The following is a 14,677-nucleotide window of genomic DNA, read 5'->3' as shown; positions in this document are numbered from 1 at the left end:
CTTTTAGCTTAGTCATCCAGCGCGCTGACTCGGAAGCGGTTTGAATAACTTTCCGTGAACAGTTAAGCTCAATCCCGAATCCGTTCTCCTGAAGCTTGACACGGACACGGTACTTACAATACAATTTTTCTCAAATGGTATTGTAATCAAGTAACGGACCTCCTTCCATGACAAAACTTTACTTCTGGTGGCTTCTCTATCCATTCAAACCGAAATTGTTATATATCTTCTCGAATGTTGATAGTACAGGATCAATATGAGGACCGAAAAACGACAGGAGAATTTCGAGAAGGACCATAGCCACCTGCGAGACCGTTTTCTATGCCTGACCGTCGGCTTGATCATCATAGGATTCTGCCTTTCAGGATTATTGACGACCTCTAGTGACTTTGCAAACAGGAGAACCGAAATTGAACCACTCTTTTTGTACGTCTGCTCCTCAACCTCAATCTCAAATCGTTGATTGTCCACCAGGTCGATTCCCAGTCGCGATACAGCTCGAGATTTTTCGAAGGAATTCTCCAAGAGGCCTCATACCCCCGGATCCCCACGTGATGCGACTCTTGCAAAGAGGGTGCTTCAGATCTTCCAAGACGAACTGGGAATTTCCCGTATTGCAGAGTCCATCTTTCAGGCCGGTTCACCAGAATCACGTAACGCGACTCTTCGACTGACTGCAAAAGATCGTGTCAGCCAACCGACTGCTTGGATAGATGTTTATTATCCTGATCTTGACACCCCGAAGCAACAGGACGTAGAGGTTTTAGATCAATATGGTCAGACAACGTGGGCTGCAAATTTAGCTGAGGAAGGAGATCCCTTGGATGAAGACGCTTATAATTCTCAAAACGATGTCCCCACTTGGCATTATTACAGCGCGGATGGCATGGTAGAGGGAAAGGTATGTAATCACCTTGTTCGCATCCATAATTATTCATTCATGTTTGCATGGAATTCCAGCTAGTGTACGTGAATTATGGAACCAAGCAGGCAAAACTAAATTCTCTAATCACTCAATATTGATCCTGATTTTTCTTCAGGACTTTGAAGCCCTTCTTTCAGCAGGCGTCAACTTGACTGGAAAAATTGCTTTAGCTAGATATGGGGAAGTTTATCGGGGCATCAAAGTAAGCCTAGCGTCCTGGAATTCTTTGTTCACAAGAACCGCTAACCTCCGCAGGTCGAGAACGCTCAATTCTCTGGTGCCATTGGGCTACTCATGTATACTGATATCCGTGATGATGGGCGCGTCACTGCCCAGAACAAGTATGCGATCTATCCTCATGGACCTGCCCGAAATCCATCTTCCGTCCAGCGAGGGTCTGCGCATATGTTGTATATATACCCAGGGGACATATCTACACCAGGTTATCCAGCTTATCAAAATGCTTCTCGACAAGAGCCAAGTAACGTTCTTTCTATTCTAAGTATTCCTATCAGCTGGAAGACTGCCCAAGCCTTGATGGAGGAAAGTGGAATGTTCAATGATTCTATCAGTAGCAAAGTTGTGCGATTGATTAACCGAGGTTCGCATTCTTGAATTTCAAACTTTTTCCAAAGAAGTGATAGAATATCTTTCTCAAGTTGACCGCGCTCCCGCCCCTATATGGAATACTATGGCAGCTATTCCTGGTCACATCAAAGATGAAGTTGTAGTTTTAGGGTGCCACAGAGACGGTAGGACTTCCTCCATATCGGTGCCAGTACAATGCAGCTTACGCCTACCGAAAAGCTTGGATTTTAGGCGCTGCGGATCCCGTCAGCGGCACTGTATCGTTGTTAGAAGTCGTTCGGGCTTTTGGGGCGCTTCTTCGTACAGGATGGAAACCGCTCCGGACCATCCTATTCACTAGCTGGGATGCAGAGGAGGTACGTCATTTCCCTGTGGATAAAAATAATATCCAAATGATCTGTATAGGCTGGCCTAGTAGGAAGTACTGAGTATGGTGAGGATTTTGGGGAATGGCTTTCTCGATACGCAGTGGCTTATCTCAACGTCGACATTTCTGCTGCCGGTCCAAGATGGCTCATTTACGGCACGCCATCACTCAGTGACTTGATACAACGCACGGCGCAGGATATACCCCATCCTACTGTAAAAGGGAAGACCTTATGGGACGCCAGGCATGATAGAGGCTTCGAGCATGACTCTGTCGAAGCGCTAGACTCCCGGCCGAACGCGACAGGGATACAAATGTTAGGCCTTGGAAGTGATCATGCTGTGTTTTTGCTTCGACTGGGAGTAAGCGTTCAGTATGTTTCCCATAGTAAAGGTCATTGACCATACATAGATTGCAGCAAGCGACCAGATGTTCAAGGGTGTCACTGAATTCGATATTCCCTACCATTATCACTCCATTTACGACTCTCACAGATGGATGCAGATATATGGAGATCCGGGATTCCACCGACATGTAATGTCTATACTATTTTTTTCAACTTCATGTGCTCAGTAGATTACAGATAGCAGTCGCAAGGCATCTTGGACTCATGACCCTTCGCCTCGCAGACTCGCTGATACTTCCTTTAAATATTTCGCGCGGAGCCTCTGCTTTGGATGATTATCTAACAAGGTGGGCCTCGTTCACGTTGGCTCTCGCGGAGTTGATTGAAAAGGTTGAACGCAGCGTGGAGACCAGATTCAACGCCTCCAAAAGCCTTCACGTACTACGTAAATCTATCGCTAGACTTCGAGCAGCTTCTGCAGAGCTAGAAGAAGAAAAGAACCAATCACGACTCAACTTCTTCGACACCATAGTCGGGAAGTCCCCTTCGTTCAGCTCACGTATTTTTGGCCCAACAACTCCTGGTTTGTATGCCAGGCCTTACCATCCTTACTCCGGCTGGCTCGGGCAGTTTGTGAGCCAGACCTCCTTGAAATGGTTCGAGGAAGAAATCTGGCAGGCATATATTCGGGTTGCCAATGCCAATAAAAAGTCAATGATGTTTGAGCGCGGATTTCTGTCAGATGAAGGACTTCCAGAGAGACCATGGTTCAAAAATTTGATTGTTGGGCCAGATAGAGAACAAGGCAAGGGCAAAAAAGTGCATCAAAATTATCTAGTCAACGCTAATCTCAAAGTATTTTAGGATATGAAGGGACCCCCTTCCCCGCGCTTGCGGAGGCTTTTCAATCTGGGAACAGTAACCGAGTGGAATACGAAACGCAGAGGTTGATGAATCTTTTAGAGGTGTTGACTGTCAAGCTTGGATCTTAATGGCTCTCGTCTCCTGCGTGGTACTGGTATGTTTCAAATATATAAACTCAAGTGGCTACACAGGTGAAGACCTTAGCTTCTAAAGCGAAAGGGAGATGAAAGGCAAGAGGTCCGGGGAGACCACTTTGGCAGTTCTAAATATTGGCGCCTGAAAATGAAGAAAGTTAGCAGAGCAGTCGGATTGAGACTGGCGACGACGTACTGGCAGAGCCAACATAAGCGTTATAATTGTCTGAACAGACAGACGATTAACGCAAGGACAGCACGTATCAAGCACGAAAATACGAACAGTGATCTATGGATTCCCGGTACTGGAAATCACTCGGAGTATGGTTGATTACCTGCTGGCCATTCCTGCTCATCTTCACTGTTACGAACCCGAGAGCTTTCAACGGAATACTAATCTTGTTGACCCCGTGAGGCAAATTATTGAAATCTTGCGAGTAAGCTCCGACTTGAAGGGTGACGTTGCAAGTCGACGAGCAGAACACTGCTGCCCAAAGAGTGTCCTAACCCCAATCAAATCAGGATCACAGTCATCGATGCGGATTGCAGAGCTCACCGAAGTCCAATCCCAACCTTCAGGCTTGGGCAACGGGTCCTTATTCGCATTGATACCAGCTGGATGAGGGCGTAGCCAGAAGTAAATCGTGTCTTTCTACGGTTGCGTGTTCAGCATACAGCGAGCCCGGTATACTAAGGTATCTTACCGTGATTTTTGGGTACGTGCCTGTCTTGAAAGCGGCGATATAGTAAGCGGAAAGGTCGAAGAACCCATTATGCGGAAAGCCGTCAGCCCAGGTGGTACCTACGGTAGTTCACTTGAGATTAATCGCGGCCCAAAACGATCGGGGAATGCCTATTTACCATAGGGTTGCAAATCTGATGAAGAAGGCCCAGGACCGAAGCTACAGACAACAATTGTCAGAGATATTCGGGTTATACAAGTGCAAAATAGTCAGACATACTAATCAGATTCACCGTAATCGTTCCTGCAAGCCAAGCGCGGTGCAATCGTCGGTCGAAGATACTAGATTGAAGGCAAGTGATGCACGAACCAGGTCACCATCTCGACGAACGTCAGCTGGTCCCGCATAGATATAAGCTGTTCCCATCGAGTGATAAGTAGCCATTCGTCACCGCGAAGATAAAAGTTCTTGTAGTTATAATGGGTGTACAACCAACTACTGACGGTGGTGGCATATCTGTTCTCGAAGATGTCCATGTCTATGGAACCGATCACACCTCATCTTGTTTAGAACGAAAGGTGGAGTAGAAGGTGCGGCCAACGCACAATAGTGATCATCACCAGTCTATGGGTAGAGCAGTCAAGTCATTAAATGTACAAACTCGAGGAGAAACGAACGGACTGTCTTGTTATAATTACCCTGAGGCCAAGCACAACCCCAGCTAACGGAACTGTTGGTATATTTCAGGAAAACGAGACCAGAAACATACCAGTACCAGGAATCCAAAAATCCATAACTCGAACCCTTCTTGAACTGCTGGTCGTCATTCCCATAGATGAATGGCATCAGAAAACCACCGGTCTTAGCACGTATAGTTTGCCAGCCATCTGGGCCTAAACATTCTCCGGAGTAGCTAGATATCATTGGCCGACCATTGACTTTGAACTGTGCTGGTAAGCCTTTGAATGAATCAACCCATTTTATAGTGTTGTCCACACTGCAGTCGAAAGAGGTATAATCGAAAGATATGAACACGGACATGCCTACCGCGGCAGCAACGCTATAGGCATCTTCGATGCGACTCCGTTGCCAGGAATCACGTCCGACGTTGAGCGCGACAGCGTCACTATTACCAAAGAAGACGATATATAAATGACACAAAATCCGGATCATGAAACAGGATACTTACATGTCCTTGGCTCGTATCTGGTTAAGATCGGTCGCCCAGGAGTCACGAGTATACTCGTAACTTGAAAGGGATGGAGTGTGAAAAGAGTGGTACGGCGAACTTGAATACAGACACATACGTATCTATCGAACAAGTTAGAAAATCGATCACCAAGTTTTAATGAGCGAAGACCTACTTCCCACAATCTACAGGGGTTGTCGTGTCAGTCAACCGATATTTGGCATAGACGAATCAGTACAAACATACATGGTGCATGAAAACATATTTTGTCCCGTCCCGTTTCTGGTGAACGTTGTCGCCGAAAGCATGACCAGTGGCATTATATGCGTCGGTTTTGACCTTGCTTTGGAGTTCTCGTTTGCCTAAACGCCTAAGGGACCTATCGTGTTTGGCAATGGATAATGATGGCAGGACGATGCCCAGGAAAGGAGCGATTAAAAAGAATGGAAAAATCATCACTTTCATGTTCACAGGAGTGGGAGCAGGGGTGAAGGTAGTTGATGGATAAGGAGAATGAGACAACAGGTTTACCTTTTCAAAGTGCCAGAACCGCGAGAAGTCGATGGTGTTAAACTCAAAAGGTTATTGCTCGACTTTATGTGGCGGCAGCTTCGTGATAGCGAGTCTTCGATGTCTCGGTGTACAGAGAACCATATAATTTAGTACTGTAGCAGTGTTCCAACTTTTAGGGCGAGAAATTGCCTGAATTGCGTCTGAGTGCAACCTGAGTGCAACATAGTGCTTTTTGAAGGACCATTGATGACAAAGCAAGACCTCCGCGGCTTTACTACCGTAACCAGGACAGATATTCGGAACTCAGTCGTGTACTGTACATATTCATATTGCTGGAAAGGTTCCAATATCCAAATCCAGACTAGGCTCCACTGTCGTGGATGGCACCCTGCTTGGTACCAGATGCTTTTCATTACATAAGGATCAGACAAAGATAATAATTTTATTGCGAGTACTACAGATACAAAGAAGCATGATAATCGGTACATACATTGTATTGCGGGCATTTACAGTTTTGACATGGTGTTCTACTGTTCCAACACCAACCCCTCTACTTCTTTGCCCAGTCCACCATCTCTGACAATGTCTTTTGACCACAGATGTCTGCCAGTACCTGCATCAGTGAATGTGCACCACAGCCCACTGCAATGCCAGCCACAATCCAATGTGTTCAATGCCTTGTCTTCCATTCTCAAAAAACTGTCTTTGCACATGCAGTGGAGGCATCACATATGGATATGTGTGTTGAGAGGAGTATTAAATTCAATGGAATAAAATTTTGGAGGGGAGGTTGCAGGGCACATAAGAAAAGGAGTGTCTTGGGGGATAGTTGACATTGCAGGGAGGTATTGAGCATTGAAGAACAATACACAGAAATTTTGACTGCAAATGGTGCATATTTGAGAGCCACAGGAACAGTATCTGAAGAAAGCATCAATGGCACTGTGACAAGGGACATGATGTTCAAAGGGTAGCAAGACAGTACAATTTGGGGTGGCTACAGAGGGTGTCAAGTCCATGCCTCAGTGCCCCATGCCGCTGCTTGGTATTCTGAGATTTACCGTTGATTGTAATCTCATCCTTTTTGTTCTTTCTCGCTACACATTCCCTTTCTACCTAGGCTCTCCCTTATTGTCTTATTCTCTACCCTGCAGGTACTACACATATAGCTCCTAGTAATTAGACTGGTGCTCTGCCCCGATACGCCAAACTGTATGTATAAATACTACCTGTATAATACTGTAGTTCCTCAGTTCAATTATCAACTTAGATCAACTTAGATCTTCATTTCTCATCCTTTCAGTCTTCAGGCTCATCACCTTGAAGTTCTCCTTACTCTAACCTCAAGACCTTGATGTCCTTTGGTTTGCTCCTCGTCATCGGCAATACCGCCGCTATGACTTGGCTGCTTCTGGCTCTCTTCCTTCTCTACTCTCGATCTCCAGGGACTAGCGGTGTAACGGCAGTGTTGTTAATAACTTCACTACTGTCCCATTCGACCTTCCGCCCTTAGACACCTTGTGGCCTCTGGCACAGCTTCACAGTGTACATGATCTTAACAAATATCCCATATCAGTCACAAGAAATAATACAATTCAACACAGTATTACTTTTGTCCAAATAAGGAGAAACTCCTACCATAAAAGGAAATTGGTTTTGCATGGAGTGCCATATAACTTGTTAACCATGGCAAAATGTAATCTTGCAAACCAGAATTCATGAGAGTGAAAAAAAATAGAGAGAAAGCACATCTCAGGCTCCAGAACTTGGTCCTTCAGTGCAGAGTTGAGCCATTCCTTAGTATAGAAGTTTAGAATAATATAATATATAGAAAAGCAAATAGTTGAAGAAAGCCTGAGGGTTGATACTAGGTTAATTCAGTCCAACTACATAGATTTCTTGAAAAACTCCTCATCTGACTCAGCAGGACCAAAACTGAAGCAAGTTTAAGGCAAGTCACAAGTGACGGACCAACTTTTCCCGGCCGGGAAATATAAAGGGAAATGTTGGGGAGAAATTGCTGATTTCCCCTAAGTAATTCAATACTTTTCCCCAAGGATATTGATCAGATTTCATGTAAAGAAACCAAAAAGTTTCCCATTTGATCAATATTCAATTGATCGCGAGAGAAATTTTGTATTTCCCACAAGAGAAAGATAATCTTTCCCACATGATAAAGATAATCTTTTGCATTAGGTAAATTTCACATTGTGCGCTTGTAAAATTTTCAATTTTACCATGGCGAAAACAAATAGGTCCAAGCACACCGTGACCAAGTGTCTACGTGAGCTTGTAATATAGCCGCTCGAAGCTAGCAGTACTACAGCTAAAATTAGCCATGGCACGGAAAAGGAAAGCATTTGAAAACATCTTTGGTATTGAAAAACATCGAGCAGCATCTTCCGATCTTGAGATTACTCAGGATCCTGCGACTGATAGCTCTAATAGGTGCCACTTAAGATGGGTGCTTGAACCTATTTGTTTTCGCCACGATAAAATTGAAAATTTTACAAGCGCGCAATGTGAAATTTACCTAACGCGAAAGATTATCTTTACTTTATGGGAAAAAATATCTTTCTCTTGTGGGAAATACACAATTTCTCTTGCGATCAAACGGGAAACTTTTTGGTTTCTTTACGTGAAATCTGATCAATATCCTTGGGGAAAAGTATTTAATTACTTGGGGGAAATCAGCAATTTCTCCCCAACATTTCCCTTTATATTTCCTGGCCGGGAAAAGTTGATCCGTCACTTGTGAGTTCTCAAGCCCATCAGAGCTTGAAAACTTGCCTTTCTAATCTGTAACCAAGGCAAGGCAAGACAAGCTCAGGGTCCAAGGTAACTTGACCTTGCAGCAGCACTAATACTGACTGAATGTCAAACTCCCATATATACTGGCCGCCTCTCAAGGACCATATAACCAAGAGATGGCATTATTACCTGATACTGTACAGTTTGAGATAGATCACACAGTTGGTGGCGCCAACCCACCTCAGTTGCTACAATAACAACTGAGTTCAACTTATGCTAACAATAACAACAATACTTCTGTAAACTCCAGCCTCATAATTGCAGGTGTAGCAAAATTATCTCAGATGTAGCTGCAATATCCTTTGATGCAACTGTGCATCTTTGTTTTCATGTGAGTAGCTGGCACCCAAAGGGTGCCCAAATGTAATACACTCAATAAGCAATGTTATTTTAGAAAAAACCAGCCAAGTTTATGCCATGCACACAATGCAGTGGCCCACAATCCCATGTGGCTAATGCAAGTGAAAGTGGAAATGAACATAATTATTTTGGGAGGACTGGTAGGAGGAACACATTAGAAAATACATTGAGCAATAGATATGATACATAAATAATGTGGCTAGGGGTGAAGTAGAAGCTATAAAGTAGTATGAGAATGGAAACAAATAATGAGAGAGAAATATTAGTGGTGTTTGGCAATTTTTGAACCAACTTTGGCAAAACAAACAGACCTAAACATGACCAAAATGTGTCTGCACAAAACAATCTAAATTCCGGAGTGCAATAGACCTTGCAAGCAAGGTGACTCGGGAATAGAGCGTAAGGAGGACAGTCTCTATGTAGGAAATAGTGAAGTAGGAAGGACTCAGTCTGAGAATCGTGCATCTGCAAAAACCACGACGTTGAAGAAAGTTTGGGCCAAGAAACTTGGGAAGCGCTGTAATTAGTAATCGAATTGGCGTCTCCCGCGCGACATATCCTTCTCGAGCTCCTCCACGAAGTATAGTAACCAAGAAGTCCCTAACTTATGAGGATCAGGTTCCGAGCCCAGGCTTTTATTCTATCTGTCATACTTAGTTCCACGTCCGCCAGCTTCCTCGAATCCGAAATTTCACAACACTATACCGAGCAGAACGTCTTAATGGCAGAAAGTCCCAAGTCCTATTCTCCATTGGATATAGGGAAATATTCCGTTGCCCCTTCTGGACTTGAACTTGAACAAGTCCATATCTATGTCAGGCATGGTGTGTAGCGTGTGGATATGATCATTTTGTCACGATTTACCAAGAAATATTCTTTCAGGCGAAAGAACACCCGTTGGCGTTCGACTTGCTGGGCCTCCTGCCAACCTTCCGGAGCACTGGATGATGTGCAAGACAACGCGTAGATTTCAAGCTTCTGTAAATGCTCCGGGAATCGGTAATGGGATGGACGAATTTCAGCAGTCGCGTAGGGTAGTCGAGCGCGCTGACGGGACTCATAACGAGAGTCAATGGTCCGTTTCAGAAATACTCAATCATTCACGCAGATAATAACACGTTTTCTCTTCTATCTATTCAGTCTGTTAGGTGAACTCACCGACCTTGGGAGAAAGGTACGTTGTATCCGGTCTCCCTTCGCCACTATTATGAACGTCTAACGTTCTACGAAGTCAACGTATAATTTTGGAACCTCTCTTCGTGAGCTCTACGTTGAAAGGTAATGTCTAGTCCTCCTGTGTATGTCAGACTCCGTGTTTAACAGCCCTCACAGGCTAGGCTTTCTTCCTGATTCACTGCAGAATGCTGAAGCGGTTTACTTTCGGTACTATCCGTCATCAGAGCTCAATGCCTCCGTCTGACTGTGCTCTGACCAGAACTACCAACGTTCCAAGGACGACTGAGTCGCTTCAGCAAATTGTGCACGGCTTATACCCAAGCTCGAAATGTCATCCCGAAGCTATACCTTCTATCTTCGTTAGGTATGATCCCATCCAATACGTACATTGTACACCGTTCCTATATGTCTGATATCAACTCCTCAGAAATGGGCGGGATGAAAATCTTCTTGGAAATGCTGGTTCTTGTAAACGTCTGGAAATCCTCCTCATTGGCTTCGCTCAAGGTGGGTGCAGTAAGACTGGTTCTTAAAACAAAGAGCTCATTTAGGCTCTTCCCGTGTATGCAGCCGCCGCTTCTGCATATAATCATACCTTAGAACCCTTAGACAAGAAGATATCGAGATATATAGATGGACACCCCGTTCGCATAGACGGGAAACCGAGAGCATCAGGAATCCTGGATACGGTGCGGTTTGTCCAAGATATAGGTGTACATGCTACTCAATACTCCGTCATATTTCCAGATCCGAGCAGCGACCGCACATAATATAAAGGTCCCTTCAGAGTTCGAAGAAAAGGGTGTCATAGATATTATTGTAAGTTTCTCGTAGGTGCAGTGGTTCGAGGTGTTCCTTACTATATCAACACTAGGAAAAGGCAGTGGTAGCAGAATGGTTTGCAGGTAAGTCATCACCTTATTCTACAAGTTATGTGGACTGACATTCTTCATTTAGGGTGTGAGATTGTCTTCCAGTTCCGAAATTTAAACCCTGCCCATGAACGACTCCCTGACTTGGAAGCTTTCGACAGATAAAACTGAGGAAGTCCGCCGTTTAGGCATGGGCAGATTATTGGACGACCTTTCGACCAAAATGCAACATAAAGCAGCACATGGCGACAAAGACCCGTTGAAGATCCTCGTTCATAGCACGCACGACACTGCTTTAGCCGGGCTTGCATCTACACTAGATGTTTTTGACGACAAGTTGGTGTTTGATCGTCACTGTCTTTTGACGCAAAAACTTATCGTTGTTATCATTCAGATGGCCTCAATTCACAAGCTCGATAACGTTCGAGCTCTTTAAATCAACCTCAGTGAAAAATGGTCTTTCAATTTTCAACAATCTCATGTCTCCCTTCCGTTCGAAAGCTGGTCCAGAGCACTGTAAGCTCCTTTCCCGATATGATGTTATTTTCCCTTTTACAATTTCTTCGTACGTGTAGATATTCGTATGAGATATCAAAACAAGAACATGGTATTACCGCTGTGCGCTGAGGAAGGCAAACATCTCCCTGGATCACCCGAGTTTTGCACCTTGACTGCATTTCGGGAACGGGCGAAAGAGCTTACTCCGGTGGACTTTGTATCCGAGTGCGCACCCGCTGGACGAAATAGTTTGTGATAGCAATGATACATAGTAATATGTAATATGTATCTGTGATAGCCCTCCTCTATAGTATGTATCCCCGGTGACCCCATCCACCTAAGTATCACATAGAAAACTAGATTTATTCAATCTATTACGAATGAGGACTTAGCTTTGGCGTTATTTTACTTTGCTATATCATACATATGCTTACCCTTGTTCATCCTCGGGTCCTCATCAGCATCTTTCGAAAACCTTGTACAAGTCCGGCAAACTAGCAACCTGGACCACGTCCACATCCAGTAGAGATTTGGGTGCTGCTAAGTAACGCCGCATAGCAGGGAACAATATATGTTGGATCTGCCATCTTTCTGCTTTACTTCCAGCAATGTCCTCATCTGTCTCACTCACAGCAGTCGGTATAGAAGGGTCACTGGATATTGGTCCGGGGACGTAGAAATATGCTAATTCGCGGAGAAAAGATTCGAAACATTCAGTTTCAGACGTCCAGTTCACCTTTGGTCATGGAAATGTGAGGGATAGACCATATGTAGATGTTGTGTGACTGACCTGCGGTCCAAGACGCATTAGGAACAACGGCAACTTGTCCAAATTCGGGGTATAATCGCGGAGTATAAGCGGAAGACTCTGGACAAGACCGTCCTCTGAGATAGTCAGCGAAAAGTATTCGGAGAGCATTGAGCGTCTGGAGTGGAGTATTTTGACGATCCGCTGCAGGTCATCAACGTCATAATCGCCATGGAACGATGGAAATAGCACTCACGTCAACAATATCAGGTTTAGATAATGAAGTTTCCTCGGATATTTCTTCCGCATCAACTGCGATTTTGACCAATTCTCGTAATGACGGAGGCGGTTCCAACTTTAATCGACTGAAATCGCCAAAATGGCGGAGACCAAGTTGATAAAAAAGTTCTTCGCTAAAATAACGGAAAGGATCAGCAAGGAGTTCAAGCGGTGGCAGAATCCACTTACGCTAATGCGCCATGGTTTACAAGATACAGCTTGGTCGAATACTGGATCAAGGAAAGACAGCGATCGACATCGACGATGCCAACGAAGGTGTGTTTCTCAAGAATTTCAGTGAGCACTGTGATTAGCAGCCTGTTAGCTCAATTTATACACCCATGCGCTAACGCTTACATTTGTGTTTGCCTTTCAGTATCCGATTCCGGAGAGTGGTTACTGAGGTTAGAAAGCACTCCGATTCCTTCACCTCCCTAGATCGAGGCAACGACTGTGACTGCGGATTGGATTCGGCTGGTCCTTTGCCTATTTGGCTAGGGTTCACAACAGGGAACATAGAGTCGAGTGTACGATCCTGCAGTGACGTCCGAACTTTATGGTGTGAATAGACTTTCTTAGGTCCTGACAAAGAAGCAGACACTTCCTCGCGTTCCTCATCGTTGATGGTTTGTGTTTCAGTCGGAGCTTCTTTGCGTTTCTTGTCGTTTCTTTGGCTAGAGGATTCAATCCCCCCTGTCAATAAAGTCTATCCTCATTCATTGAGGAAGCATAGGAATGATAATTGCAGTGAAATCTCACCTGATATTCAAACACACGCGAATGGCTTTTTTCTGCTATCTTCGCTTGCAGGGTGTCACATATCTGTGTTGTGATTTCTTCCTCATTGAGAAAATGCACCTCTTTCTTCGTCGGGTGCACGTTAACATCCACCGACCGCGGATCTATTTTCAGGCTGCACCAACTGTAAGAAGACTTGTCAGATCAAACATAGAGACAGACCTTAAATACACGAAAGGAGAGGCGCCTTTAGGAAGTATGCCGGTGTAGACGTTTTCTATGGCACGCTTAATGCGTGTAGACTCAACCAATCGAGCTAGAACAGCCCATTTAAACAAAGAAAATTCGAGATGGAGAGAAACAGGCGACGCACAGTTGATGAATAGCAAAAAAATGGTTTTCTTTGCCTGATAATTGACGTTTGTGAAATACACTTCCGAGCTCCAAGAGACTTCACCCTTCATGTCTTCATTAACTGCAATTTGAAGTAAGTCCTTTTCAATACTAGGGCCATATAACATCTTTATTGCATGTCTAGTTGTAGAAGCCGATGGAGTGCTAAGATCCGGAGAAGATGAACCAGCCTACGAATAATGAGTCGCGTCCGAGTCGTTCAAGCATACTTTCTCAAACCTTTTTACACATGAATGAAACCTTGGGATTGTGTATCGCGTATTTGGTAAGCACATCGAGAATACGAGCATATTCTTCAGATGTATTTCGCAACGCGGATAGACGGGTCGGGGTATTGAAAAAGAGATTCTCTATCTAAGAGGAGCTAACAGAGTTTTGTAGTAAATAATTGACAGAGACCGTACAGTGATAGTCGTGCCGTCGTTCCCAGCGCAAGGTTTCGGCTCCTCGGACTGTCCACGCTGAGCAGGAACAAGTTTCCCATCAGAATACAGCGCTCTGAAGAGCTGGTCAACAGACATAATCTTGAAAAAGCAGTGACTTACTTGTACGCACAAGTCGACGTCCTTGTCTTTGTCACCACAGAGAGATGAGCAACATGAGATATAGACGCAAGGGCTTCTCCCCGAAACCCGTATGTAGTCAATTTCGTCAAATCAGAGAATGTTGAAAGTTTCGAGGTTGTGAATCGTTCAGCAAGTATTGGGAGATCCGATTGCTGGTCACAGGACGCGTTAGAAGTTAGAAGCAAAGGTTAAAAGAGATTTGATAACGCACGCGAATTCCAGATCCATTGTCTTGAATTTGCAGTAGCTTTAACCCTCCATCCTTCACTGTTACGCGAATTGTCGTTGCGCCTGCATCGAGAGAGTTTTCTAGCAATTCTTTGAGAGCTGAGGCGGGTCTGTGTATGATCTAAGGAACTCAGTTAATGGAACAAGGCAATCGACGTCAAAATTTGTACGCTGACTTCTCCGGCAGCAATACGATTGATAAGTGATTCCTGAAGGCGTCGTATTGGTGCAGGACCTGGAAGCTCAGATTCCGGTTCAGTGTTCATAGGATGTTCATACGAAATTGGAAGATGGACGTGAGTCGTGACACAATACCGAGACTGACAGTGCGATCACGCGCACCGAAGCCAAAGCAGTAAATATTTGTTATGTAGCGGA

General features: G+C 44.6%; 4 protein-coding genes across 4 annotated transcripts; 2 read left to right on the top strand and 2 right to left on the bottom strand.

Annotated features, from left to right (window-relative positions):
* Positions 1-31: 31 nt before the first annotated feature.
* Positions 32-3,412, top strand: C8R40DRAFT_756250 (uncharacterized protein). The gene is made up of 13 exons (XM_046236130.1): positions 32-426; positions 475-901; positions 961-990; positions 1,041-1,127; positions 1,181-1,526; positions 1,585-1,677; positions 1,733-1,869; positions 1,919-2,242; positions 2,292-2,414; positions 2,464-2,573; positions 2,640-3,031; positions 3,091-3,244; positions 3,304-3,412. Exons 1-12 carry the CDS (start codon positions 257-259, stop codon positions 3,216-3,218), a joined length of 2,367 nt encoding a protein of 788 aa, XP_046080212.1. The 5' UTR covers positions 32-256; the 3' UTR covers positions 3,219-3,244; positions 3,304-3,412.
* Positions 3,232-5,212, bottom strand: C8R40DRAFT_1217986 (glycoside hydrolase; the record flags this gene model as incomplete). Its single annotated transcript, XM_046233245.1, has 10 exons — positions 3,232-3,727; positions 3,781-3,876; positions 3,929-4,026; positions 4,086-4,126; positions 4,187-4,210; positions 4,277-4,428; positions 4,481-4,531; positions 4,589-4,628; positions 4,677-5,033; positions 5,097-5,212. 10 exons carry the CDS (start codon positions 5,210-5,212, stop codon positions 3,488-3,490), a joined length of 1,215 nt encoding a protein of 404 aa, XP_046080211.1. The 3' UTR covers positions 3,232-3,487.
* Positions 5,213-9,501: 4,289 nt separating this feature from the next.
* C8R40DRAFT_1060299 (histidine phosphatase superfamily) lies at positions 9,502-11,582 on the top strand (the record flags this gene model as incomplete). The annotated part of the gene is made up of 13 exons (XM_046225340.1): positions 9,502-9,604; positions 9,663-9,855; positions 9,921-9,954; positions 10,012-10,058; positions 10,113-10,163; positions 10,216-10,320; positions 10,384-10,463; positions 10,527-10,645; positions 10,704-10,775; positions 10,831-10,861; positions 10,990-11,164; positions 11,223-11,344; positions 11,404-11,582. The coding sequence occupies 13 exons, from the start codon at positions 9,502-9,504 to the stop codon at positions 11,580-11,582; spliced, it is 1,311 nt and encodes a 436-aa protein (XP_046080210.1).
* Positions 11,583-11,783: 201 nt separating this feature from the next.
* C8R40DRAFT_1060274 (DNA mismatch repair protein MutL) lies at positions 11,784-14,565 on the bottom strand (the record flags this gene model as incomplete). Its single annotated transcript, XM_046225338.1, has 13 exons — positions 11,784-12,062; positions 12,117-12,278; positions 12,331-12,487; positions 12,543-12,657; positions 12,711-13,059; positions 13,113-13,266; positions 13,314-13,407; positions 13,465-13,675; positions 13,725-13,859; positions 13,910-14,003; positions 14,051-14,223; positions 14,283-14,420; positions 14,476-14,565. The coding sequence occupies 13 exons, from the start codon at positions 14,563-14,565 to the stop codon at positions 11,784-11,786; spliced, it is 2,151 nt and encodes a 716-aa protein (XP_046080209.1).
* Positions 14,566-14,677: the final 112 nt, after the last annotated feature.

The sequence above is a fragment of the Lentinula edodes genome, assembly GCF_021015755.1.
Source record: "Lentinula edodes strain Le(Bin) 0899 ss11 chromosome Unknown C8R40scaffold_59, whole genome shotgun sequence".
NCBI classification, from domain to species: Eukaryota; Fungi; Basidiomycota; class Agaricomycetes; order Agaricales; family Omphalotaceae; genus Lentinula; species Lentinula edodes.
The sequence above is the reverse complement of the archived record's forward strand: the minus strand, read 5'-3'. Positions and strand labels throughout refer to the sequence as shown.